A 27,651-nucleotide genomic window follows, 5' to 3' on the forward strand; every position below is an offset into this window, starting at 1 on the left:
AGAGTCTCCAATCCATCCCATGGTGTTTGTCTTCCCAAAAGAAGTGACACAGCTTTTCCTTTCCTCATCCATTCACACGGCTCCTTAGCACTTGGTCTACTATGTAAAAATAAAAGAAAATGGAAGCAGAGCAATTAAGGAACAAATTGGGAATTGTGTCAGGGCATTGGAGCTCATTTGGTCACTTGAGGGCCGTGTTTTTACGGGTTTTGGTTGTTCTGGGTTGTGACCACTCTGCTTTTCCCACCCCTGAGGTGTCCCAGGAGCACCTGGACGTGGCACTCCGTGCTCTGGGCTGGGTGACAAGGTGGGATCAGGGACAGGAGGTTTTATCTAACCTCAGTGATTCCATAATTCTGTAACAACAACAAAATCCTTCAGGTAGTGCTGAGCTTTGCCAGAGCTCTCCTCTTGCTGGCTGTGACATCCAGAGTTAGCCAAGGGCTACAGAAAAGTGACAGAGCCACCACAGCTTTCCTCCCTCACCCCTGTCTGACCTCTGCATTTGTGCCACTGACTTCTCCATTCTCCGTGAGCCACAAGGACAAACCAGCAGCCACGAGAACTTGTGAATTCAACCAATAAATCCATTAAACATTGCATTTCTTTATAGGAAAAAAAAATAAATTCTGCAGATTACCAAAGAATTTTTTGGGTTTTGGATATCTTGAGCCCAGTCCTGCTGCCTGAGTGGTTGTAGTTGCATTCTGCCTGACAGAAAAACCCATTCCTGTTCCCATTCCCATTCCCATTCCCATTCCCATTCCCATTCCCATTCCCATTCCCATTCCCATTCCCATCTGTGTCTTTGTTCCTGCCTCTCTCTGGTCTGGAATTCAAGCTGTGCTCTGTCCCTGTGCCCCTTGGCAGGCTGGATACAATGCAGAGTAACTTCATGAAGGATGCTCTGGGGGAAAAGCAGAGTCTGCAGCACACAAAGGCAGAGCTTCCTCTGCAGATAAGCGATCAGACAAATAATTATATTGCAAGAAGAATCCAGCAGGAAAAAAGAGCAGTTTGGATAAGCTCAGGGATCCCAGTTATGCTCAGAATCAGGACCCAGCTCATTATAAAAAAGGCAGTGCAAATGTTGTGCCTTTGTGCATTGCTTCATCTTTCTCTTTGGGTAGTGACATTTGATGGAACTGTGACTTTTTTCTTTTCCTTGTCAATAATGCAAAATATTTAAGTTGCACGTAGCAGTGCTTTTAGAGGCTTTGCTGATAATTCGTGTTGCTGGAAGCAGGACTGGTCACCCTCAGTGAGAGAAAAAGCTTGGTCTGGTCGTGCCATGCAGTTTAGAAGCTGCAGGGCTGCTGCAGGAGAATGTCCAGTTCTGTTTTAAGGCGCTAATTTCCCCCAGGTTGTACAAATAGCTCTGCTCCCCTGCCAGCAGTGTCCAGCACCCTGGGTGTGGAGCCATCCTCGAGGAAAGCTCTGCTGGGAGTGCCCAGAGATGTGCACATGGCTCCCACTTTGGCAGGGATTAAACTTCTTTTCTTTTTAAGACTTTTATCTCTGTGTGTGGCACAGGATGGCGGGTCAGAGATTGAACAAGTCTCCATTTTGTTCCTTCACTTCTCTCAGAAAACTTCCTGATTCCCTGAGGCTTTTAGAGGGACAAATGGCCTCTAACTTGTTCTTGGACAGAAAATAAAATACCCACATTCTCTCCGCTCTGCTTGGGGCATCATTAAGGCAGCTATAACTACACTAAAATCAGTGGAAAGAAACCTCCTTCAGTTCCCTCACTGCAGCAGGAGTTTTGAGATTGTTGTGATGCTGAAATTATTTTCAAAGTTAATCACTACAGCTGTTTCAGAAACCGGCTTAAAAAACTATAAATCCAAACTCGTTGTGATGTTAATTGCACTGAACTACGTACTGAGCTAATTGAAAGCTTTTAGCTGTTATGGTTGTCCATGCACTCCCCACTTCCTTGTCCAGAAGTCCCAAATTACAGATAATGAAAAAAAATGAAAGCATTAAATGGTTGCAGCGAGTGCTTGGAGTGCAGTGTGCCATAACATCCACGTCACCAGCACAGGAAACAGAAAATGTTGCTGTCTGGAACATTTCCATTCATAGAACGATTTGCTTTGAGAGGGAGCTGAAAGAAATCTCCACTCCCTGCCATGGGCAGGGACAGCTCCCACTGTCCCAGGGTGATCCAAACATCATCCAGCCTGGTCTTGGACACAGCCAGGGATTCAGGGGCAGCCACAGCTTCTGTGGGTACCCTGTGCCAGGGCCTGCCCACCCTCTGAGTAAATAAAGCATTTTGTCCTTGTAATTAATCCCAATCTACCCCTCTGTCAGCCTGAAGCCATTCCCTTGTCACTCCTTGTCCTGGTAAAATCCCTCTCCAGCTCCCTTGAAGGTACTGGAAAATGGAATAAGGTTCATCTGCTAGACATGGAGAAGGATTGACACTTTTACATGAAAAATTCTTTAATCTTTAAATACCACGAAACAACAAGAAGTTTTCTTAGCATTTATTTGTGATTCTGGCAGGTTTCTGAAAGCTGTGAATTTACAGTCAAGGATTGTAGATTCGACGGCAAAACACCTGAGCACAATAACAGGAATTCCTCATTTTGGTGGTTAATATTGAAGCACTGTGTCTCCATAGAGGAAAGGGGTACAGCTCATTGTCACAGCTCATTGTCACAGCACAGTCACAGCACAGTGTCACTGCTCATTGTCACTGTACATTGTCACAGCTCATTGTCACAGCACAGTCACAGCACAGTGTCATTGCTCATTGTCACTGCTCATTGTCACTGCACATTGTCACAGCTCATTGTCACAGCTCATTGTCACTGCTTATTGTCACAGCAGTGTCACAGTTTCACAGCTCGTTGTCACTGCTCATTGCCACTGCAGTGTCACTTCTCATTGTCACTGTACAGTGTCACAGTGTGACAGCACAGTTTCACAGCATTGTTACTGCATTGTCACTGCATGGTGTCACAGCTCATTGTCACAGCACAGTGTCATTGTCACTGCATGGTGTCACAGCTCATTGTCACTGCTCATTGACACTGCACATTGTCACAGCTCATTGTCACAGCTCATTGTTACTGCACAGTCACAGCTCATTGTCACTGCACAATGTCAAAGCACATTGTCACTGCTCATTGTCACTGCTCATTGTCACCGCACAGTCACAGCTCAGTGTCCCAGCACATTGTCGCAGCACATTGTCACAGCTCAGTGTCATTGCACAGTGTCACTGCATGCTGAGGGTGCTTGTCACTGCAAGCAAACAAGGACAAGAAGGACAAGGACTCTGTTCCCTGTCCAAGGAGGGAACCCAGCAGTGACAAGGCCACCAAGCTGTTCCTTTTCTGAGGCCTGTGCTGAGGGGACAGAAGGATGTGCAGGGCAATCAGAGACATGGAACCAGCTCTGGTTTCCCTGGGAAGGAGCCTGCAGAAAGGCCTGGATATATCCCAGAGCTCCCCCAAAACTGAGCTCACCCCCGGCTGCTCAGGCTGCAGCACATTTCACCCTCACCTGGCACCACAAGGACCCACCTGGTTTTCTTCCTGTGCAGGTGAATTTCTTGTGCTGGGCTGCAGAACTGAATGGCTGCAAGTATTTCCCCAGCTTTTAATTTTTTCCATGGTTATCCAAGCAGTGCTTGGTTTGAAGCTTCCATCAAGAATCCCGTTTTCACCATAACGAAAAACAACCCACAGGAACTGTGTGGATTATCTTTACTTCTGTTTCCTACACGCTGATCTTGGACTGTGTAACCAACACCAGGTGGACACTGAGAAGTTTCTCTGTGAAAAAAACAGAAATTTTTGCTCCTGGTTTGTATATTCAAGGATGATAAAAGCAGTTTCAGCACCTGCCAGCGAGCAGAACGCTGCTGGAGGGCTGTGCCTGCCTGGCTGTGTCAGCACAACCACAATAAATGTATTGATGCTGCTTGGCAGGTACCTGAAAACAAGTTTTCCTTGAAAACAGGGTTGTGTTATGTCCTCCAGTTACCTCCTGCTGCTGAAACTGCTGTGAGGAAGATTCTTTGCTGCTGATAGTAGAGGTGAGAAGATGAAAAAAAAACCCCACTCCATTTTGTGCCAGTATGTCCTGGGAAAGAGAAGAACCGAGTGTTTCGTGGTTCTTTGAACTTTTGGTGTCTCCTGTTTTACTCTGTAGTTACACCCTTACCCCTGCAGCATAAAAATACCTTTATAAAACATGAAATCATCTCCTGGGGGAGGAGGGAACTGAGTGAGAAGAGAGGGAAGCATTAACAACTCTGCTAAAATATTATCTGTATTACAATTCTTCCCAGTCCTTGACATGGAGCTGCTGGTCTTTGACAAGAGCTACACTATGGTGTGACAGCAGCTTTGACAGGAGCTGCTCCATCAGGGATGGGAACAGTTTTCCAAAGAGGCTGTAACCCGTTGGAGCAGCTCTCAGGGTGGGGTTTTTATGGAATTGTATGGAGCCATGGAATTGTCCAGGTTGGATCAATAATGGTGAGGAGGCTTTGAGGTCATCGAGTCTCCTGGTAAACCCAACCCTGCCAATTCCACCAAAGGCAACCAAAAGCCTTGGGAAGGGGCAGGAAAAGGGTGGATTCTTCATTTCTGAAGAGGCTGGAGAAGCCTCTTGCTTTGGGCCTCTCCACTTGCTCTGCCAACAGGAATTCTCCTGCAGCTCCCCTCGACGTGAGGACCTCAAACCCGTGTGGAAAACTGGCAGCTGGAACAGGGTATTGAGGGAAAAGAGGTCTCTTGGAGAAATTCAGCATGAAATATTTACCATGTGTGGCACAAACCTTCCTCTCGAACTTATTTGACTCTGTTCTCAGACTCAGTGCTGGCAGCAGGAATCACAAAATCCTGTTGTTAATTACGAAACGTGTAATGAAATTTGCTAAAAAGTGTATGAAGTCTGCTTTTGATTACAGAAGTAGCAGGATCGTTCCAGTCCTCCTTCCTTTTATTATGTGGAGGAGGAAAAAAAAAAAACCCCTTTTCCAGTGCATTATGGCAAACTTTTATGTAGCAGCAGGGCTGAGGTGAAAATGTGATCATGTTGGCACAGCCGGAGTAAATTGGAGCGAGCTGGGATGATCTCTTGCCATTGCCCAGGAACACCACCGTGAGCCTCCCAGCTGGGTTTTGTGGCTTTGCAGGAGCCCCCAGAGAGAGGACAACCATCTCTTGTCCAAAAGTCTCCCGTTTTCTAACAGGAGCAGGAGAATGAGAGGCACGGAGCTGGAATTGTGGCAGCATGTCACAAACGAGAGCAGCCAGGAGACGACCAAAGCACAAATCTGCTTCCCGAGGGAAGCACAGGAAAGCTGCAATTGGCATCATCCAAGATGATAAAAGCAGCATGAAAAGAATCACTGATGATATGAGAAGTGCTGATGAATTGGAAATGTCTTTCCTCTCATTCATTCTCCGTGGACACCCAAGGTGCTGGCAGTTTAATTTTATTTGGAGGATGCAAATGGAGAATTTGGAGTTGTAAATATTTGCATTTTGGCAGCCATAAAGGGAAAAGGGCCACTTGTGTTGCTGTTGTGGCTTGTAGCTGCTCCCAGTCCCACTGAACCCTGTGGGAAGCCCTCTGACAGATTTTGGGAGCAGTTTTTGGACGTTCTCAAGCATTTTTGTTCCTGAAGTGGGCCAGTGTAACAAGTCAGAGCTTGCAGCATTTTTCAGACTAAAAAAACCCCGCCAACCTCTCACAGTGTGGCATCAAGAAAGCTTTAATTATCATGTGCTCGACAGTAAGAGGTAATTGATTTGTAATTTGTCTTGGGTTTGTGGTTTGGTTCGGGTTTGGCTTTTACTGAGGAATTTCTCTAATTGCCATTTAATAGGCACTGTTCCAGCCAATGCTTATATTTTTCCACTTGAGTGACTCTTCCCACAATGGTGTCTGTTTCAAAGGAAGTTTTTTGTCAAAGCAAGATTTGTGATGGGCCATAATCCTCCTCCCTTGAAAGAAAGCAATTATTCAGCCAAAATATGTACACTCTGGTGATTATGTGGATGTATCACTTCCTGCTGGGTATTAAACTGTATTATTCCTGGAGTCTGAACTGGGAATATGATTAATAACAGCTTCTGATACAGCAGATAGCAAATGAAGGCCGAGTAATAGTAATTTTTCATTTGAATCTCGGCCAAATTGGCTGTTTTGCAGTACTCGTCTGTGGCAATTATTTGTTGTTCTGCTTCCTAATGCTGATTTCCTCCCCGGGCTGATCAGCGTGAACTCAGGGAAACACATTGCTTGTGTCTATAAACACTTGTGGCCAGGTGGAGAAGGCAGAACTGCTGATTAGATCTGTCTGAGTCCAGGCCCTCCTGCAGGACAGGGCTTTTGGGGAGTGAAAAACCTCCTGGTTCTGCTTCTGGTTCTGGTTCTGGTTCTGGTTTTGGTCCTGCTTCTGCTCCTGCTCTTGGCCTTGGTCCTGGTTCTGGTGCAACTTCTGGTCCTGGTCCTGATCCTGGTCCTCGTCCTAGTCCTGGTCCTCATCCTAGTCCTAGTCCTGGTCCTAGCTGAGCTCCTTCTCCTTCTCCTTCTCCTTCTCCTTCTCCTTCTCCTTCTCCTTCTCCGCCTCCTCCTCCTCCTCTTTCTCCTTCTCCTCCTCCTCCTGCTCCTAGTCCAGGTCCTGGTCCTGCTCCTTCTCCTGCTCCTGCTCCAGCTCGTGCTCCTGGCGTGGCAGAGCAGTGCCCACCTGCCCCACTGGGCACCTCACTGTGGTGTTTTGGGGCCAGGATGTGCAGACCCTCTGCAGATGGAGGGAGCTCCCCGAGCCACAGCATCCTCTGGCTGCCAAAATCCGCTTTGTTTAATTTGAGCTGCAGGTTTGGGGCTCTGCTGGGGAGCTGCGCTGAGCTCCTCAAAGGCCTCCTCTCCTGTTTGTGGTTCCAGGATCTTGTTGGGAGATGCTCAGACCTGCTGAGGTAGGTTTGGAGTCAAATTTTGGGTGGATTTATCACAGCTTGTGGTGCTTGTGCTCACAACCCTGTTCTCTTCCAGCACTCAGTGTTCCCATCCTCTGAAGACATCCCATCAAATCACAGAATCCTTTGGGTTGGAAGGAATTTAAAGCTCCTCTCATTCCAAGTCATGGAAGGGACTCTTTCCACTGCCCCAGGATGTCCAACCTGGCCTTGGGCACTTCCAGGGATCCAGGGGCAGCCACAGCTCCTCTGGGAATTCCATCCCAGCCTCACAGGGAAGGATTTAATCCCAATATTTAAATATTTAAACCCACCCAAACCTCCTCTCTGTCCCTTTGAAGCCATTCCCTGTGTCCTGTCCCTCCATCCCTTGGAAATCCTCTCTCTCCATCTTTCCTGCAGCTCCTTCAGGCCACACTGAGTTCACTCCAAAGCTTTTCTTCCCCAGGCTGAACAATCCCATTTCTTTTAGCTTTATCCCAGTTTTCTTAGCCTGAATTTTGGCCCCAGCATCTCTTTAAATACACAGAGAAATTAAAAGGGGGAAAAATATTTTTTTTTAAAGTCACCATAATTCTCTACTCTCTCCATCCAATTTCTCCAGCTGTGTTTTGTAGTTCCACAAAACAAGATAAAAATCAGGAGGTTGGGTTAAGTTGATAGAATGCCTGGAAGAGAACAATTTGTTCATCTTTCTAAGGAAATTATAAATTGCTTTGTGCCAGTTTGTTTTCAAATGACCCTTGTAAATGTGTAGATCTCGTTTGTTTTCCACATTTTAATTGAAACTAGCTGGGTGTAAGGCAGAGCTGAGGGTGCTTAAATTCTCATTAAAAGAACACGAACAAAACCAACTTTTGTATGTGCAAGTAACAAATGTGACTGCAAAATCCAGGTAATTCCAGATTTTCTGTGAATTGCCAGCCTCTGATTCCAAGTGGGGATTTGTAAGGAAAACTAAACATGGCCTGTACATATACAGGTATAAATATATATTTTTTTTTATATAAATATGTATAGCTACATCTAGAACTCACGATGACTGGAAAATTCTTAACACGCTGTTATTTTTTTACTGTGAGCTACCAATTGCAGGATGTAAAAATACCCATTTTGGCTACTTAGACCCCATGAATGTCCAGCCAAAGTGGCTGTGATTACCCAGCTTCCAGCACACTGCACAAAGCTCTGCTGGATTCACAAAGGAAACCAAATGATGTTTGAAATCTATTTATTACAGCATTAACATGAGCGTGCTAAGCAAATTATTTTGGGGAACAATTACAACTCTTCAACCAGAAAAAGGCTTTTCCCCAGATTTTTCTCTCTTACAGAAATTACTTTTTGCTTTTAACACATGCTCACTGATTATGCAGATGGGTTAATGACCTTGTATTCATGGCTGCTTCAGTGTGGGAGCTGTATTCTTCCTTAATTCCAGCTTTGGCCTTTATTTAGAGTATCACATTGCTCCAAGTTTTCTTTGATGTGGTGGTTTTCATCCTGCAGGGCTCTTGCTCACCATTTGCAGGGCTGTCTCGATGCACTTATCTCTTCAGAACAAACTGATATTAAACCTTGTGCTGCATGTCCTGCCCATTCCACCTCCCAATAATGAAAGGAAAGGGGCAGCCCAGCAGCGATTTAATTTCCCAAACAGCAATATTTGTGCATGTGCCTCAGGAGTTATTTGCCTTTTCTGATCGGCAGTTAGACAACAAATGGGTAGTAATTATCACATTAAAAGGAAAGCATTAGCTCGGGATAGCTGAATAATTTCTCATTAAGGAGAACTTCCAAAGGGACAGCATTTAAGAAAACAAACCACAAAACTGTCACATAGCTCCAGCTCTCCCAGGGAATTCTGTTCCCTGAGCTGCCTCTTGAAAATGCTGTTCCCTGGGCTAAATATCCTCCCAGCCAACTTCTCTGGTTTCATTATTGCACTTTGATGAAGGCGTGGGGTCCCCTACACATCTTCTGATATCTCCCCTTGCAGCATGGAACCTCCTGAGCAGCAGCAGGAGTTTTTTTTGCAGCAGGTTTTGGTGGCTAAACGAGAAATCCTGTTCCTTCAGGAGGGGGCAGCAGCAGGGAGGGATGCAGGAGATGCTTCTGTCCCCTTCTGGTCCGTGATCAACCCGAGGAAAACAAATCCTTTTCCTCCAGTTTCCCTAAAGAAAAGCAAACCTGAGGTTTGCCCGGTGGGAAACCCAACACCTCTTCACATATTGCTTTGCACATAATAATTGAGCTGGGCTGGAATATTTCTCCTACATTCAGCCTGTCAGTAATTTAACAGCTCTTAGATTCTGGTAAGGAGCTGCACGTAGGTCAAAAGATGATATTTAAAATCCACCCTGCCTGAGAAATAATGAGTTCCATTTTGAAGGAGAGCATTGATTTTTACTGTGCCTGTGCTGTCACACGGAATCGAGATACCTGTTGGAATATTTTTTGTTGTTTGAACAAAAAAAAGAATTTTTTTTTTAATTGAAATTTATTATTTGGTCTTGGGTGCTTTAAATGTCTGTATTTTAAATTTCAAAGGGTTATTGGTTTAATTATCATTTAACCCTCACAAGTACAATATGTTTTTAGTTGATACAAATGAACAATACCAAAATAGAGAGGCCAAAGCCACGAGGGGCAAAAATTTCCTGGAATCTTTTGGAGGTTTTCCTTTTGGGAACGAGCAGTGGTTGGGACTAATTCCCACCAAACCCACTGGAAGCTGGATAAAATAATAAAAAGTCTTCTTGCTAAGAGAGCAGGATGGAGGCAAATGTTCCCTGGGCTCATTCCTGTGTTTGCCTCTGGAAAGAGCTGAGCAGGGGAAGTGCAGCAGCTGTAGCTTTTCCTGACAGCCAAAGGAGGTATTTTAATACAAGAGAAAAAACCCTTGACAAGAAGAAGTCACAGTGATGGGTCAGCTCCTGGTGAAGCTGCAAAATAAACAACCAGAGAAGGCAAAAATCAAATCCAAACCCAGCTGGAGTAATAAGATATGAGAAGAGGAAGCAGTGAAACGAAACTTGGAGAATATCAGGTTTTTTCCTGCTTGGTGAATTGGTTTTTATAAAGAATATTTGGTCACTTTTGTAATGAAGGATATTTGGTGCCCTGTCTGATTCCATGTGTGCCTGGTTTTATTTCCTGAGGTTTTGTACCTGTTTACTACCCACTCATAGAAAATCTGAAAAAATAAAGAACGACACTCTTTTATCTCTTGATAAAAATGTACTGTTCTATGATAATTTGCTTGTTTCCGCTGTCATTCCCATTCTTCCAGCTTATGATTTAAAACTCAGGGTTTAGCAGTTATTATTTTGGTAACAGCATTTATGGCATGGCTGGTTCTTGTTTTAAAGAGACTTCTCTTAAGAACAAAAGAATATACGGATTTGGGGCAATAAGAACAGGATAGACTTATCAAATTGCATATCAGGCCATCCACAATAAGGCTGAATTCCATGGACCAGTGATGGGAACAATGCTATTGTTATAAACACTGTGATTACACCCACAGGTCCACTTGTGCCTGTTCTCAGTTGGATATAATTTCAGTTTCAACTTCTCTTGCTTAGTTAAAAGCAAACTCCATTGTGTTGTATTTTTTTTTTTTTTATAAAAATCTAAGTGCAGGTAGCAGAAGAGAACAATTGGTCGTTAGTAAAAGCTTTTTACCACTGAAATATGCAACTGTCCCTTTGTCTACAAATCCACAGAGTTCCTGGTTTAACCTTCTCAGTGCCCATTTTTTCTGCTGCTTTTCATTTTAATCGAAGGGAGCTCCTTTGATTTCATGAAGAAGGATCCCCTGTGGGATTCTGGGGATTCTCCAAAGTGGATTTGCCACAGATCTGTGGTTTTTGGGGAATAGGAATGACATCCCAGCAGCTGGAGGGACACAGTTGGTGGGTTTATTTATGGAATGGAGGTTTGTGCCACGTGTGCACGTGGATTATTGACTTTGAGTTGTTCATTTAGACTTCTTCCAGCATTAACCAGGGGAGCACTGTCAAATAGTGCTTCGGGAATGGGGGGAATTATTTATCTGAATTATTTATTTGAGCAACAACAGAGGAGTGCAGAGGAGAAGGGTGAGAGCTGAGAGACTGTCCCAAAGCTGCCAAGGGGGCACAGAGTGGCAAAAAGACCAAAGCAGAACCTTCCAGCCCCGTTTTGTTGGTGGCTGCCTGCTGGGGTGGGTGGCACAGGCAGCAGCCTGGTGTCTCCATCAGCTTAAACAAACCTGAGAGGAAAATTGATTTGAGAGAACTGCAGCTGATTCTGCCGAAAAAGAAGAAAAAAATTCTGTTTTAGCACTTGCTTCGGTGTTCACTGCTGGGCACTCTGTCCATTTGTGCTGTTCCCTTCCCCTGGAGCTGAATGTGCAGGTCACAGCAGAGTGCAGGAGTTGGTATTCTCCTTGATTTGTGCTTTCAAACAACCCCTGCTCTCACTGAGACAGTTGTCCTTCAGAAGAAATAGAGGGTCTGTTACATAAACATCAAGGATAAGGCAGTTCACTTCATGAGGACAGCAGTGAGGTGCTTGGTTTAATTTTTGTACATCATGTTGGACGTGCAAACACACGAAATACTCTCTGGAAGATAAATTCACTGTGTGCCCCGTGTTTGGTCCTGCCTCCTTTTTGTTTTGCTTTGCCAAAAGTTTTGGATTCCCCAAGCTCACCTCAGCTCCCTTCATGCGGAGAAATTTGAAAATGAAAGATGCCATTTATTTGCTGTCCCTGTACCGTTTCAAAACCTGAAATTGCGAGTCCTTGATTTAGATTTAGACCTTCCCGAGTACATGCTGTACCATTTTAAGATTACTGAAGGCAACTCTCTTCACAAGTAGCACATAATTGACTGCACACAGAGGCAATAAAAGGCTGCAAAGCACAAGGTCTGGTGTTTTCCCCAAGTGGAGAATAAGCTCAGACTCACTTGGAGAAACAAGTGTTTTGTGAAGAGGTTCTTTGGTCTTGAAGGCTGAAGACAGGAGGAAGGTGTGGGCTTTAAATGAGACAGGGACAAGGACAAAGTCTGTCCTAATTAGCTGCTGACTCTTGATTTCACACTTTTTGTCTCCTGATTGGCACAGAAGATATTCCCCCTCGGAGCTGTCCCTCTCCCACTCTCACACATCACCACACGAGCACAGCTGGTCAGACTCTGCCTTCCTCCTCCTGCATCTCTTTTTTTCCCCCTGATGTTTCCTTAGAGGTGTTCACCCTGATGTGAGGAAAACCTGCACTGCACCGACAGAACGAGCTCAGGGTGTGCCAACATCCCTCGCTGCAGGCAGGGGATCAGGGCTATGGGATCAGGGAGAGGTTTGGGAGGTTGGTTTTTGGGTTGGGAGGGACCTTAAACCCCATCCTGTGTCATCCCTTTTTAAACTTCAGCCTTCAGAGCTGAGCACATCTGAAAGCTCTTCACAGAGATATTTATGGACAGGAATTTTTATGAATCTTTGCAGTGCTCTTTCAAAAGCTGTTCCTTTCTCTGCCTTCCACCTGGAAGTGGATTGATGGAGGGCTCTGTGTTATAGTTCTGATTAAAAAGTTGGAATTGTGCCTGTGCTTGGGGCTGCTCTGGAGAGGGAAGACCAGAGATGCCTGTGGGGCTCAGTGACCCCACTGACAGTGGGATGTGGGGCTGATTTGGGGTTGTTCTCACAAACTGGGGGAGCTCCCTGCCCTGAACCCTGCAGCTGAGGGCTGTCCAAATCCCCGTGCCTTGGTTAGCAGGGGTAGAATAGAATGGTTTAGGTTGGCAGGAGGATAAAGGATTATCTCATCCCATGGCAGGGACACCTCCCACTGTCCCAGGCTGCTCCCAGCCCTGTCCAGCCTGGCCTGGGACACTGCCAGGGATCCAGGGGCAGCCACAGCTGCTCTGGGCACCCTGTGCCAGGCCCTCAGCTCCCTCCCAGGGAACAATTCCTGCCCCATATCCCACTTAACCCTCCTCTCTGTCACTCTGAAGACTTGAATCATCCCACATGAGTGGGTTTTGCACTTGGATGTGGGGCCAGGGCACTGTGGAACTGTTGCTGTGCCCCTGCTGGCTCTCAGTGCCCAGGTCCCCGAGTGTCCCTGCTGCTGTCCCAGGGCTGTGGAGGTGACACTGGGCTGCAAACAGCACAGGGATTTCCAGTGTCTCCTCTGGGTTCCTCTGTGCATTCCTCCCAGATCACCCCAGTGGTTCAGGGGCAGCCACCAAACAGCAAACCCTGATCCCCACCTGAGCCTCAACAACTGGAAACATCTTATTTCAGTGGGGATGGAATGAAGGTGTTTGTACCAATGGCCCCAGGAATGACCTTGTTTGACTGCAGAGTTCTGTGCCTGGACTCGGCTGTTTGCCCATTAATACAAATGCTGTCAATTATAAAATATTTAGGCACTTATTGATGGGAAAATTGCCTGCACGGTGCTGAATTTAATGTGAAAGCAACAAATCTGTCTGTATTTGGCAGAATATGCTGTGTTGAGTTGACTTAGCAGGATAACTCATGTTCCTGTGAATTCAAATATTTGTCTTAAATATATGAGGATTTCCTAACTCATCTTTGAGCAAATGGCAATCCTACAGTGTCTGTGAACTTCTTGATTTTCCTGCACAAAACCTGACTCCATAAATCCATAATAATGATATCTTTAGATGCAAAAGATATAATTTCAGCCTGCCAGTTCTTAGATCAGCTGGGAGATACTGCACATATTTTGTTCCTCCTCGAGGAAGGAACATTTCTAATTATGAGCAGATTATATGTTGGTTTACAAGTGACAGCTCTGCAAGTGGTGGCATTTCACTGCAGTGAAATCAGGGGCAGATTTTCCCAGCTGGAAATGTTGCTGTGGTTGGCAGCAGGTGAGAAGGGACCCTGGCCTGTCCTGCCTGGGCTGGGTTTGGTTTGTGAGCACACCCCGGGGGTGCAGGGCTGGCAGGTGGCACTGGGGTGGGCACTGCTGGTGGGTTTGTGGCTCTGGGATCAGCCCTGGATGGAGTTCTCACCTCAGGGTGGCTGAGCAGCACTTGCAGGGCTCCTCTCTCGTCAAAAGATCCGTCCCATGGGTTGTAGAGCAGCCCTGTTCTTCTCTTCCTTTCCTTTCCCTTTCCTGTTCCATTCCCCTTCCTTTCCCCTTTCATTCCCCTTCCTTTCCCTTTCCCCTTCCCCTTCCTCTTCCCTTTCCCTTTCCCTTTCCCTTTCCCTTTCCCTTTCCCTTTCCCTTTCCCTTTCCCTTTCCCTTTCCCTTTCCCTTCCCGTTTTCTTTCCCCTTTTCCCTTCCCCTTTCCAATTTCTTTTCCCTTTTCCCTTCCCCTTTCCCCTTTTCTTTTCCCTTTTTCCTTCCCCTTTCCCATTTCTTTTCCCTTTCCCTTCCCATTCCCCTTTTCTTTTCCCATTTTCCCTTTCCCTTCCCTTTCCTTTCCCCCCTGGTCTGTAGCTGTGAGCATTCACTCACTAATTCCTGTGATGGGGTTCAGTCCTATGGACATTCCCTCTCTCCCCTCCCATCAGGGACAGGCTTGTTGTGATCCTGCAGCCCACAGAATTCCAAAGCAGGGCTGAGAGCTGGGAATGTGGCTGCACAAACCCACCCCAGCTCCTGTGAGGAGCCTGGTGCCAGGAGGGGTGGGAGATCCTGGGGGGATTTTATGGATTCTCTCGTGTTTGCACATGGGACTGAAAATCTAGATATTTTTCCCCCTCCTTTGTGTGGAGCTCTGTGGGCAGAGTGTGGAGTTTCAGGCCAGGAACAACCCGGGGCAGTGAGAGGTGTCCCTGCTCATGGCAGGGTTGGGGCTGGCTGCTGAAGGTCCCTTCCATCCCAAACCATTCCATGATTCTCTGAATTAAGAGGCTTTTTGCCCAGTGTTGGAGTCCATTTCTAGTTCTGTGAGCCCCCAGAGCGGCTCGATGTGATGTGGTGCTCGGACAGAAGCAAACACGATTCTCAGTGATCTCTCCAGGTTTTATTCAGCAGAGTAGGTTTTGCTTAAAGGCAAAGCACTGTATGAATCAGTCCTGTTTAAATTGCTTTTTAAAAGAGAAAAAAAGTAGGACATCAGAGAAATAAGTAGGACATCAGGTGCAACAAGAGCTAAATACACAATAACCTGAGGCAGAATGTCGTGGCAAACCATGCTCCAGAGTGCAGAGATACAGAACACCGAAACAAAGCAGAGACTTTTCACAACACGTAGGCACAGCCCTTGCACACCACCAAAGTTCTGTGGCTCTGATTTCCTCTCCCTGTGCCACATCAGCTGCTGCAAAGTGTGACAGGCTGGGCTGGCAGGGCACAGCTGAGCTGGGGGTTGTGACACACGGGTAAAGCTGAGAGCATTTGGCTTTGCCAGTCGGTGGGATTGTCTTTGGTCTCTTCTAGAAACAGGGAGAATTGTCATTTGTGCCTGTTCTGCTCCACAGTGACCTGGGCTTTGCTCTTTTCTTAACTTTAGCCTTTCTGAAATTAAGGATTATAGCTAAGTGTTGGGACAGAGGGAGTGCTGGAAAGGGGGAAGTCTGGACTGTGTGATTATGGGAGGAAGTGAGAACTCAGTTAGGGAATTTTGGGTGTGATCAGAGGGCAGGAGAAACAGGGAACATGAGGTTGGTTTGTGGTGGGGCAGAGTGTGGCTGGAGCACGGGGAGAGATTGTTCTTTGCCCCAGGAAAACGATACAGCCCATGAGATTGGGGAAGGGGGCTGTTCCCTGTGGGATGGGGAGGATCAAACACAGGCCAGGACGTGCAGAGTGTGAAATGTGACTGCCCACAGGCAGCAGGGCTGGCTCTGGAGCCACTGGCACTGAAACACCAGCGTGGGGCAGAACTGGGGACACAGGAGCTGGGGAAGCTCTGGGTGCATGAACAGTCTCTCACCTGGCAGAGGGGAGTCCCAGAAAAAGCCAACAATGACATCAACCCAGCAACTCCACCCAAAACAAGAAGGTGGGGGGGGAATAAAACAGAGTTTTAAGTCAAATGAGATCTTTCAGATGTTTGAAAGCATCAGACAACTCTCAGGGTTTGGGGATTCTGAAAGGCAGGTACCAGGAAGGTGCTAAAGAGCCTTTGGGGTGGCTCAGGGGGTTCTCAGCCTGGCACTGGGGAGCCTTTGGGATGGCTCAGGGTTCTCAGTCTGGCACTTGCCAGTGCCCATGTCCTGCAGCAGCCCTTGCTCGGTGCCAATGTGCAGTTTGACCCTTGCAGGGTTTGTCCCTGCACTGCTGCAGCTTTGCACACCCCTGACACTAACGGGGTTGGGAAAGGGTGGCACAGAGCCCTGGTCCTCTCCTGTCCCCAGGGCAGGGGGACACAGCCCCCGAGGGCAGGGCAAGGCTGAAGGAAGGAGAGGCTGCCCCAGGACCTTTATTTCTCAATGGATAAAGTCCTCTCTGCCACACACATCTGATTTCTTCCAGCTGCTGAACTTACAGGTGGATATTTCTAAGGACTCCCTGCAGCTTTTACACAAAGCTGCATCCAAAGTATTTTGCATTTTAGCTCTTTCTGATGTTCGGATCCATGGATCTTGTTAGTGAGGATTTATCAAAAGGAGATTTCTGTGAGTTTTTACAAATATAGCAATTACTACACTGATCAAGGCATTCCAGCTTTAAAAAAATAATTAAAAGTATTCAAGGATATAATACTCTTCTATCACAATAAATAATGTTAAAGCCATCACATGAGTCAATCCTCTCAGGCAGCTGGTGAAGCCACACTGTCACTGATACTGTAAGTGAAAACTGATTTCAGTGCAAGAGGAATGTTTCCTTTCACCCTTTGAAAATTGTACTCAGGCTGCTTTATGGCAAGCAGCAGGAATGTCAATCTATTCTTTCATTAAAAGGTGGAGGCATGGGTGTAGAGCAATGCTGTTACCTGTTGGTGTTTGGAAAAACAGCTTTCCACTTTTACTAATGAAATCTTTCAGAAAACACCGACTTGTTGGCAGTGGCACAGAGATAAAGCAACAGGCACAAACAAATGCTAGAGGGAATATTATCTCAGTCTCTAGGAGGTGGCATTCCCTTTCGGGATTCATTTTTCTCAGTAAGTTCCTGAAGCTGCTTTGTAAAGCCACTCTGGATTTCCTTCCAGTATAACTATTTAAAAAAAATAATCAGATCATTCAGTCGAAACTGGTTTTCACTCTAAAAAGTAGGAAACAAGGCATCACGTAGGAGGCTTTTGTCTTTCCTTCACCCTTTCCTTCAGGCACTGCGTTTAAAGTGAGCTGCTCTGCATCTCAACACAAACATAAATATATTTCTATTTATACCCCTACGGCACGGGTTTTTCCGACCCAAAGCCGGGTGTTTTACAGCATGCACTGTCCCACACTCATGTCATAGCAGCAACACACGATCTCTTTGAAAGTCTTCCTCATCTCCAGGCTCCTGAAGGCGTAAATGAGCGGGTCGATGACGGAGTTGCACATGATCAGCACCAGGTAGGTGTTGAAGTGGGCGGTGTAGCAGATGCAGTAGGGGTTCATGGGGCAGGAGATGATGAGGATGAGGTGGAGGAAGAAAGGCGCCCAGCAGACGATGAAGACCCCCAGGAGGATGGTGATGGTGACAGCCCCCTTCATGCAGGTGCGCTGCGGGGGCACGCCCTCGACGGGCAGCGCCGCGATGCGCTTGACGTGCAGGCGGGCGAACAGGAACATGTGCACGTACAGCGAGGCCATGAGCAGCAGCATGGTGAAGAACATGGTGATGAGGCACACAATGACAGTTTTGCTCTCCGAGTAGGCAATGAACATGATGCCGCAGATGATGCAAGCCACCCAGATGAGCACAATGAGGGTCAGGGCTTTCTTCACCGTCATGATGCTGTGGTAACGGAGGGCATAGAAAATAGTGATGTACCTGTCGATGGCTATGACCAAGAGGTTGCAGATGGAGGCTACCAGGGAAATGCAAATCATGGAGTCAAAAACATTGTCCATGTGCTGGATGAAGTGGTCGTCGATGATCAGGTAGCCGCTGCTGAGGATGGCGATCATGACGGTCTCCAGGGCGTTCGACATGCTCACCAGCATATCTGCCACGGCCAGGCTGCACAGGAAGAAGTACATGGGGGAGTGCAGGTTCCCATTCTTCAGCACTGCCAGGATGACCAGGATGTTCTCCAGCAGGCTGATGATGCCCAGGGTGAGGAAGACCTCGGCTTTGATGAAGACCTGCTCGCAGAACCCGTCGCCGCTCCTGTTGTTGGGCGCGGAGTCGTTGAAGTCCTCGCTGGAGTTGAGCAGCACGGGCTGGAATGAGAACGCAAAGTGTGTGGTGTTCATTGTCAGCTAGGGAGCCGAGCTCACCAGTGGTCGTGGACCTGAGAGAGCACAGGCTAAAAAGAGAGAAAAAAAAAAAATAGCAAAAGGAAAACAAGTCCTTCCAAGCTGCTGCTGTGCATACGGGGTGGAACCAAGCAGGACTGGAGTCAATTTTACAAGTGCAAACATCAAACAAAATGCATTTACAGTGAATTAATTCTGTGCCAGGCTGCTCTTTCCTTCAGAAGAAAGTGATCTCCAAAGCTGTAGGCAGCAGGCAGTTTCCTCCGCAGGGAAGGATGGGCAGCAGGACATCGCTGGGCTCAGCTCTCCCGGCGATGAAGAGCAGGGAGTTTTCCCGGCTGCCGGGGCAGCGTGGCTGCCAGCATGCTGCAGCTCAGCCAAGCATCTGGTGCTATTTCAGCGGGAAGAAAGGAGACGAGAACGAAGGGGATTTATGCATGCGAGAAAGAAAAAAAAAACCAACTCCTACTTCATCCCGCGAGCAGAGCATTGGCCATTGGAGAGCGAGCACCTGCGTGAGTGACAGCTGGAGCACCTGGAGCGGCGTCCCGGCACATCCCAAACTGTCTGGCGCCCTCTGCAGAGACCGAGCAGGATGGGTTTGCCCGGAAAATTCCTCTGGAAAATGGGATTTTTCACCCGGTAAAACTTTCTGCCTGCTCCGGGCAGCCGGGTCCTGCCCGTGAAAGGGTTTGGGGCAAGGAAGGGTGATCAGAGAGTGTGATGGAGTAGGTCCTGAAAAAGCAAAAGGGTTTTAATAAAAGGAGGAAACAATGGGAAAATAAAAGAACAAAGCTGAGCACAGTGTAGGGACAGGTCCCACACACCTGCTACAACACCTCGAGAATGCACTGAGAAACCTCCTGCTGTCCTCTGAGTATTGAATTATTTAGGTGGGGATTTTTTTTGCAAACAACCCAATATGGAATAGCTGCTTATCTGAGGAAAAGGTAAAGAGACCTGTCACTGTTTTTGTCTTGACACTGAGACAATTCCTGCCAGGAGAGCAAAGAAACTCCCAGTGTTCATCCCTTAAAAGCTCTTGGGCTGAGTCTGAAACCTTTCCCTGTATGGAGACACCTGCTCAGCTGTGGGGTGCATTTCTGCATCCCCCTCTTTGCCTGAGGCTGGAGGAAAGGAGCTGCAGCCTGGGGTGTGCTGGGGGCTGCTGCTGGTGGAGATCCAATGCATCCAATGGATGTTTTCTGATGGAATCCACAGCTGGAGTAGCCCTGGGGTCTCTGGGCTGTGCTGGCTCAGGGTGAGTCAGGAAGCTCATGGTACATCTGAGTGTTTCCTTGCAGCTCTGGTGATGTCCAGAAAGTGCCATCATCTGCTCCAATCAGTGTCTGGAGTGCCCTCCTCACCTCCTGTCCCTGCAGTCCCTGACTGATGCTCCCATTCCCAGCCTGCTCTCCAGGCACTGTGAGAACACATTTGTTTGACACTCAGGGAGCAGAGCCCTCCTCCAGCCCTGCTCTCCTTTACTGCCCAGACTCACCCCCCAATGATGTTGTTTTGTCATCCTCTGGAGTGTGAACAAGAGGAGTCCTCGGCTGCTGTCCCTGTAGTTGCTAGGCAGCTGTCACCTCCTGCCTGTGCTCTCCTGCCACGCTTGAGCCCTACAGCACCGGGGCCAAAAGCCAGGGCAGAGCGAGTTCTTGGGAGGAAAAACATCCCTTGCACCATTGTTTGTTCATTCCCTCTCTGCTCCCCCCCATTAGGAATATTGTGTCTCCTTCCCGTGTTTTGTTCTTTCGGCCTCCAGGACCCCTGACCTGTTCTTCTCCCTGCAGATGGAGAGGAAATGTGTGTTTCAAAAAGCTGCCGTGACTCAGGCTCTCGGAGCTGTGGTGATCAAACAGGTGGCAGAGAAATGAATCCAGAATCATTTCTCTGCTGAGCAGTTCTGAGGAGGAATTTTCACACCCCCAGGAGTTTATAGAGAAAAGAGGTGATTTTTCTGCCTGTTTTACTTGACCCGCTAGACTGATTGTGGCTGCAGAGGAGCTGTTCAGCCTCCAGAGTGATTTGCTGAGTTCTGGAGATGGGCTCCAGAATTTCTCATTTAGCTGAGGAATACAAAACCTTTGGGATGCATCTGGAGTTCCAAACTTGTGCTGGTTCTGTGCAAACTCCAGCCCTTGGGTGGGCTGCTGCAGCTAAAACCTGTTCTCTAACTGGGACAGCTTTTACTGAGGAAAACACCCCTCCTGTGCTTTTATAATGATTACTTAAAACCCCATTAAAATGATGTTGAAACAGGTCCAGATTTGACAATATTTATCAGCAGCCTCATCCTTTTAGAGCATGTTCAGAGGAAAAAATCCTCTGTACTGTTCTGAATTTAGGCTCCTGATCAGTGCCCTTAAAAGGGATGTGCATGCCATTCCCATTTCTCTCCTGACCAGAAAAGATGAGAGAAAAGATGAGGAAAGATGAAAGTTGCTGAGCACAAAGCTGGATTTGTTAGGGTTTTGCACTGCCAGACTTTTCCTTCAGCTGCAGCCTCTGATCCAGCCCTGCCATCCTCTCTGCTCATCTGCCCACGCCAGGGCTGCCCTCCGCTGTCTGAGCCTCCCAAACTCAGGGTTATTATCCAGCCCAAGAATCCCTAATGAAACTTTTGTGTGCTTCAATCACAGCAGATGGGGCCTTTAAAGAAGCAGCCCTTAAAAAAAAAATAAATGTCAGGACAACCAGCCCCGAGCCCACAAAGATACAATGGGTTAAATGTGGAAATTAGATTTATTCTGATGTCTCTTACATTACTTTCCTTTGTGTTCCTTCCTAAAATAACTCATTTTCTAAGAAAAATAAGCTGTAAATAAGAGGATGTCAGCATAGATAATTAAATATTGGCTGTGATGAAGGCAAAGCAAAGGTTTGGCTGCTTTAGCTACCAGCAGAAATGAACAATTTTCCCAGGTAAAAAAAACCTCTGCCATGTTTTACAAAGCAGTTCAAAGCAAGGCTGATTTATTTATTTTTTAAATGCTGTTATTGCTCAGTTGTTTCTTCACTAGTGAAACTATTATTGTTCAGGGGAAGGTAAAGAGAAAATAGCATTTACTGCTAAATGTGGATCTTGGAGTTTTCTAAGAGAATTCCCCTGTGGTGTTGAGTGAAAAATCTTGTTTAACACTCGACATGAGATTAGGCTGATAATGGCTGATAAATGCCTGTCCCTTTTCTTTATTTTCACTCTTTTTCAACAATAGTTTCTGCCAGACAAAAGTGGAAATTTTGAAGGAAATGAGAGGATAATAAGCAGATGGTTTCTCTCATGCAACAGGGGATTATTGCTATCCTGAAGTTTCAAGTAGCCAAACCAGTGAGTGAAAAAACACTCTCCAAGACCTTTTCTCTGCATTATTCTTCACAGAAAAATACTTAAAAAAGATGAAATATTTTCTCTTAGCAAAGGAAATTCTGCTGGTTTTGAACTCTGTGCAGATTTCTGGAGTGTGCAGTCAGGTTTGATTGGGAATATCTGCAAAAAGGGCTGGGATTCATCACCTGGGCACTTCACAGGGGCTGTCAGAGCTCTGCTGACCTGCACAACTGCTCAGTGCTCAAGAGCTGCCCCAGTAGATTAAAGTTTTTGATAATGGAACACTTGACAAAATACTTGACAAAGTGAATGAAATTTCAGATCTGATTCAGCACATGGCTTGTGGGGCATGAGCTGCTCTACTACTGGCTTAATTAAAAAAAAACAACCAAAAACCTCTTTAGCAATTTTTACTGAAACATGGAGAGATCGCTCGTTAGAATAAAGAGCAGAAACACACTTTGGGACATTTTCTGTGATTTTATAAAATTATCATAAAATATATAAAATAGTATAAAATTATTTCTAATTCATGATTATAAAACTCATAGAAATCTGGAATTAGGAGCATCACAAGAATGATTATAAAACTCAAAAAAATCCAGAATTAGGAGCCTCACAGGAACCTGGCATGTGAGGAAAGCAAAGTAAAGGCAAAGGTGATTAAGTTCTGTCTACTGAAATGCTGGTTCTTCCTTCAGTGTCTTGAGGCAGCAGCTTTCCAAGAGCAAGTTTTGTCCTGTCCCAGTCACAGGCTTCAGGATCTCTTGCAATATCAGGTGTTGGATGCAATAATGGAAAGATTTCCATTTGTTCCAGCAATTGTAGTTCCTACAGCTCCCAGCCAAGCCCATAGATAATAATGTTATTTTCTAGTCTGAGGCAAGAACGGATTTGACATTAGCTCAGGTCAGTGGAAGTTAAATTTATCTGCACTTTGCTGCCAGGAGTTTTTGGATTGGGAGAGTAAATCCTCACCTTACCCAACAAACAGAATCCAGGAGTTTGCATCCTTTGGGATGTCACCCAGTGAAATTCCCTGCAGCCCTGGCTGGAGCAAAAGCAGCAGCAGTGCAAAGGGGAGAAGCAGCCTGCCAAAGTGTGATCAGTGAGGAGAAGGAGCACGAAATCCTGATTGCAGGGAGAGGCCTTTCAGATGGGGATTTCTATAATTTCAGCCAGTTAAAAGGTTGATTTAAACAGACTCAACTTGGGGACATTTGGGGCAATTTTCCTTCTCGTCCCTGGGTAAAAGGAGACAAAGCAGACCTGATTGCAAAACACTCAGCAGCACCTGCAGGCGCTTTCCATGTTCAACGGGTTTGAAGTGCTTTACACTAATAATGCTCAGTGTCAGTTTTGTTCTCTCATTTACAGAGTGAGAGACAAGCAGACGTGATTGAGCCAGCTGCATTCTGCTCTTCAGCTTCATCAGCCCCAAATATCCCCGGAGTATCTTCCTCATCTCCCTGGAAGCTTCAGGAATCTCATTGCCCTGTGCTGCTGAGGGATGGGTGAATTTGGGATTTTCAAACCCGATTGCTGCTGCTGACTGACCTCATTCCTGGACCACAGACAACTGAAGGATTTTGGAGGCTGGCAAGCTTTACAGATGATTTTACTGAGCTGTCAGGTGCTGTGGATGGATGGATATTGGAACAAATCGTTCTGCTAATGCTCAAAGTTCCTCAGTTTGTTGCAGCACTTGCAGTCCAGTGTTGCTGCTTTCCAGACAAGAAGGACAGAAAAAAGCCCCCAATCCTTTAATTTTATTTACCAGTTAGGTCTAACTTCTGCTTTTCTGATTTTGTCCAACTGTTTCCTGCTCTGTTCTTTTTGTGTGTGGAAGATGGTGTCCTATGGTAATAAAAATTCCATCTCCAATGCTTTTATCTGCGTTGTTTTTGCAAATAACTTCTAGAACTGGTTATTTGTTATGGTTTGGGGATAACAAGGAATTTGCTGTCCTCCAAAATGTTGCCCCTCGACAATAAAATGGGATTGAAATGCTCTTCAGGGTTAGAGAGGTTCCGTTTTCCAGATTCTGCAGTTTGCAGAGTGAGCCAGGTGTTTTGAGTAATGTCAGACTGCAGGATGTCAATATAGAATATTCTCTGTCAGGAACAGGACTGCCTTGATTTGGAAAGCAAAGCAGATTTGGGAAGCCAACATGATTCATGTAACCTTGTATGAATTTATTATGGAAAACAGAAGGGACAATTGGTTATTCTCTCATTCCTTTCCTTCTTTTTCTTTCCACCCGAAGTGTACAAGGACATTTGCCCATCTTTGAGTTTAATTATAATCTGTAAGTGGGTGTTTCTGAATAGCACATTTCCCTGTTTGGCACAGGAGAAGGAGCTGAGGTTTAATCTTTTGTTTGCCCTGAATATTGTCTTGACAAGAGAAGGAGTTGTCCTGAAAAGGTGACATCTGTTACTCACCCTGCGCCACTTCTGAGGGCAGAAATGATGGAATTGCAGCCAATTTTCACATTTCTGTGGCTGCTTGGAAAGTCCCCAAAATGTTTTGCAGCCTTGCTCTTCCAGGCAAACACCTTGGAGGATGCAGGTGTCAGAGCATCCTCAGGATGAGCTGAGGAGCTCCTGGTTCACTCAAGGGTTTTGTGTCACTGCCCCACAAACTACTGCAGAGGGGCAGAGTGAACCTTCCACCCCCTCCTGCTCCTCCTCAGTCCCTCTTTGCATCTGTGCTCTGTTATTGTCTTCTGCCTATTAGTTATTAATCATTTTTTTAGCTATATATGCACAGTAGATGAGTCTAAATACAATATGTAGGGGTGGTTTCACTTTTCTTTATTTGAGCCATGCCAGCTGGAAAGGTTTGTGTGAAAGGCCTGGAGAGACTGAGCTAACAGAGATCTGTCCCTGCTGTGAATTCACCCCCTGCCCCAGGGTTAATGCTCCTTCCCTGGCTAATTAGGTGTCATAACATAAAATAAACTGAATATAAAATGCTGCTTTTAGCACTGTGCAGTGCAGAGCTGAGATTTGAGGCAGGGGACCTCATTCCTTTATCTTCACCACAAAACACCTTTATTTCCCTCCTCAGTATTACAGTTTTGGGGATTTTGGGGAGTGCTTGGGCTTTGTGTTTGCAGCAGCCCTGAGTGTGGCCAGGAGCAGAATTCCCTGTGCAGGGGACACAGTGGCTGTGGGGGAAACCCTTTGCTTTATTCTCTCATCCTTCTGCCCAAGACTGAAAACAGAGTCAGGGACAGGACCAGAGCTGTCCCAGGCTGTGCAGACAAATGAGGAGGTGAGGAGGAAGCTGCAATCTCCTCTCATCTTTCTTAATATTTTGTAATGTTTAAAAAAAATTAAATTAATATTTGGTTTGCCAAACCCAGAATATCTGTTTTTAATGAGGAGAGGGTTCAAGATTCAAAAGGAGGTCGCAGGAGAAGGGGCATCCCTTGGTGGCAGAGCCCATTCCAGGAGGAAAAGGCCATCCTGGGCTCTGGAACACCCTGGCTGTGCTCTGCTATAGGGTGCTGCTGTTTCCCAGCTTTCAGAAGATGATCCAGCTTCCCTCGGGGTTGCTTTTGCTCTCTCTTTGATTCCACAGCCGATTCTTTTCTGTTCCAGACCTTTCAGGACCTGCTGCTTGTCCCTGGGCACAGCCACCGGAGACCCGGAGCTGTTCTGGTTCCTCTCCTTCAACCCCACAAACTCGGCCAAGTTTTTGCTTTGTGGCTCACTTTTTACAGGCTGAAATTACGGCAGTTTCTGGTGCCACCTTGTGTCACAGAGGAGCAGGTCTGTGGAGCTGTCCCTTCTCCTGGGCACTGGAATAATGCGGGTTGAACTTCTTGAGGTGCAGCATCAGAATTAACAAGGTGAGACCCCCAGGGAGCTCACAGGGCGACACTTCTGCACGAAATGGGTTTTAAGCAGTTGAAAAAAAATCAAATTAAATTATGAACTGGTGCTTTGGCTTTTCCTGGAAATGCCCAAGGCCAGGTTGGACAGGGCTTGGAGCAACCTGGGATAATGGGAGATGTCCCAGGGCAGGGGATGGAATGAGCTGAACTTTAAATTTCTTCCTGTGATTCCACCATTTCCTTTTATTGCTGTTTGTTACACACACTGAAGAGCTCAAAGGAAATCCCTCAGGGGGATGAAGAATTGTTATTTTTGGAAATGTGTGGGCTGCCCCTTCCCTTGGTGCTGACCATGACCCACTGCCAAAGAAAGGTGCTGGAAAGATTTTTGTTGTTCAGAATTCAGCAGCTGAGTCCCTCGTGCGTTGTCAGTCAGGAATTGCTAATGGCTCCATTGTTAATTACTGATTGGATTTGTTGATGTATCATAAATACAAGCTGCCACTGCGCTTTGCAGATTTATTGTACTAAAAATGAAGAATAAGAAAGGAAGTAAAAAAAAAAAAAGTCACTTCCATCAATCAGACCTCGTGCAGCAACTTCTTCATTGGAATGAGCATTGTAATTTCTTTACCTCCTACCTTTTTTTTTTTTTTTTCTTTTATGGATTCTCCATTATGCATTCAAAATACTGAATTAATTAAAAAATTACTTCATATCACCAGAAAAAAAACCATTAAACTCACATTTTATGGGAAAATATTTCCTTTATGGCGTATCTGGTGAAACATAGTAAAAGTTTAAAGTTTTTTCCTGATTGAGGGTGCTGCAAAAACGGGCAGAATTTGTGCTGAGCATCACTAGATGTCACCCTCGACCCGAATTTAGTTTCACAGAAGTTTTAATTTTAAAGTGACTCATTTTCTGTTCTCATACTTCCCCCTCTCTTTTTCCCCCTCTCCCTGCATTTAATGCATCTTCCAGTTCGGGGTAGCACAAACTGTTGTGCATCAACATTTTCCTTGCTTAAAACCAGAATCAGAATTAGACCAAATGGAAATTGCTGGAATTTCCATCAATTTCTGTGCTAGACCAGCAACGAGGGAACAGAGAAAGTAAAAAACCCTCCTGGAACAGAGTTTCTTTCTAACTTATCTGCTTGGATTTTGTTCAGATCTTGTTGGAATCTCCATGGTGGGAAATGAAGAGGAATGCTGAGGTCAAACCCCCAAGAAGTCACGAGGAGCTCTGACTTCCTCCCTGTTTCAGCACCATTTCCACAGAAAATAGAATAAAAAAACAAAACAAAACAAAACAAAACAAAAAAAAAAAAAAAAAAAAAAAAAAAAAAAAAAAGAGAGAGAAGAAAGAGTCCTTTTATAAAACAGGTTTAGGCAGCAATTTTCAGGTGAAGGCAGTTTTCAGGGAAAGGCTTTGTTTTTTAACTCTGAAATACCCTGTGAGAGCATTCCAGCCCTGCTGGAACAATTCATGCCTGAATGAGAGGCAAAAATGTGCCTGTGAAGTTCATGTTGTATTTATTCATTTGTTTATTTAAGGAATAAATTCATTCAGCTTTTTTTTTTTTTTTCTAACCTGAAATAACTTATTTCACAGTGTTCTTTTCTTAGGTATGAGAAGGTTCAGGAAAATTCTTTAATGAAATGAAAAAGAGACTTTTGCCCATTAAAGATGTATTTAAGTTGACTGAAAACGTGTTGGTCGTAGGTGTAGGGGTTTATTTTTTTTTCTTTAATTTCCACAAAAAGCACAAAATGATGAGTCCACATGTGGTTATTTATGAAATGATAATGGAAAATCTTTTGGGGTTTAAAATTTCAGAGAGCAGATGGGGAATTTGGTTTCTGGCCCGTGAAGTCACTCCAGGGCTGTGAGAGAACAGAAACCAGGAGGATGGAAAAAAGGATGCTCGTGGCTGGAAGGGAAAAAGTTTGGGAAAAGGTTTGGGAAAAGGTGTTTAGAATATCTGTGAGGAATCTGAGAGGATTCATTCTTTTTAGCCTAAAAACCGTGAGGTTTAAGGAGAGAATTGGGATTATTCAGCCTGGGGAAGAAAAGCTTTGGGGTGAGCTCAGTGTGGCCTGAAGGAGCTGCAGGAGAGAGAGGGAGAGAGGATTTCTAAAAGATAGAGGGACAGGAGACAGGGAATGGCTTCAGAGTGGCAGAGGGCAGGG

At 45.9% G+C, this 27,651-nt stretch overlaps 2 protein-coding genes across 2 annotated transcripts in view; one reads left to right on the forward strand and one right to left on the reverse strand.

Moving 5' to 3' along the window:
* Positions 1 to 27,651, forward strand: part of LOC136368631 (aurora kinase A-like) — a 104,535-nt gene that overhangs the window by 31,215 nt on the left and 45,669 nt on the right. The gene's annotated exons all lie outside the window — the stretch shown is intronic.
* Positions 17,298 to 18,379, reverse strand: MC3R (melanocortin 3 receptor). The gene has a single exon (XM_066330453.1). The coding sequence runs from the start codon at positions 18,273 to 18,275 to the stop codon at positions 17,298 to 17,300; it is 978 nt and encodes a 325-aa protein (XP_066186550.1). The 5' UTR covers positions 18,276 to 18,379.

The sequence above is a fragment of the Sylvia atricapilla genome, chromosome 16 (assembly GCF_009819655.1).
Source record: "Sylvia atricapilla isolate bSylAtr1 chromosome 16, bSylAtr1.pri, whole genome shotgun sequence".
Taxonomy (NCBI): Eukaryota; Metazoa; Chordata; class Aves; order Passeriformes; family Sylviidae; genus Sylvia; species Sylvia atricapilla.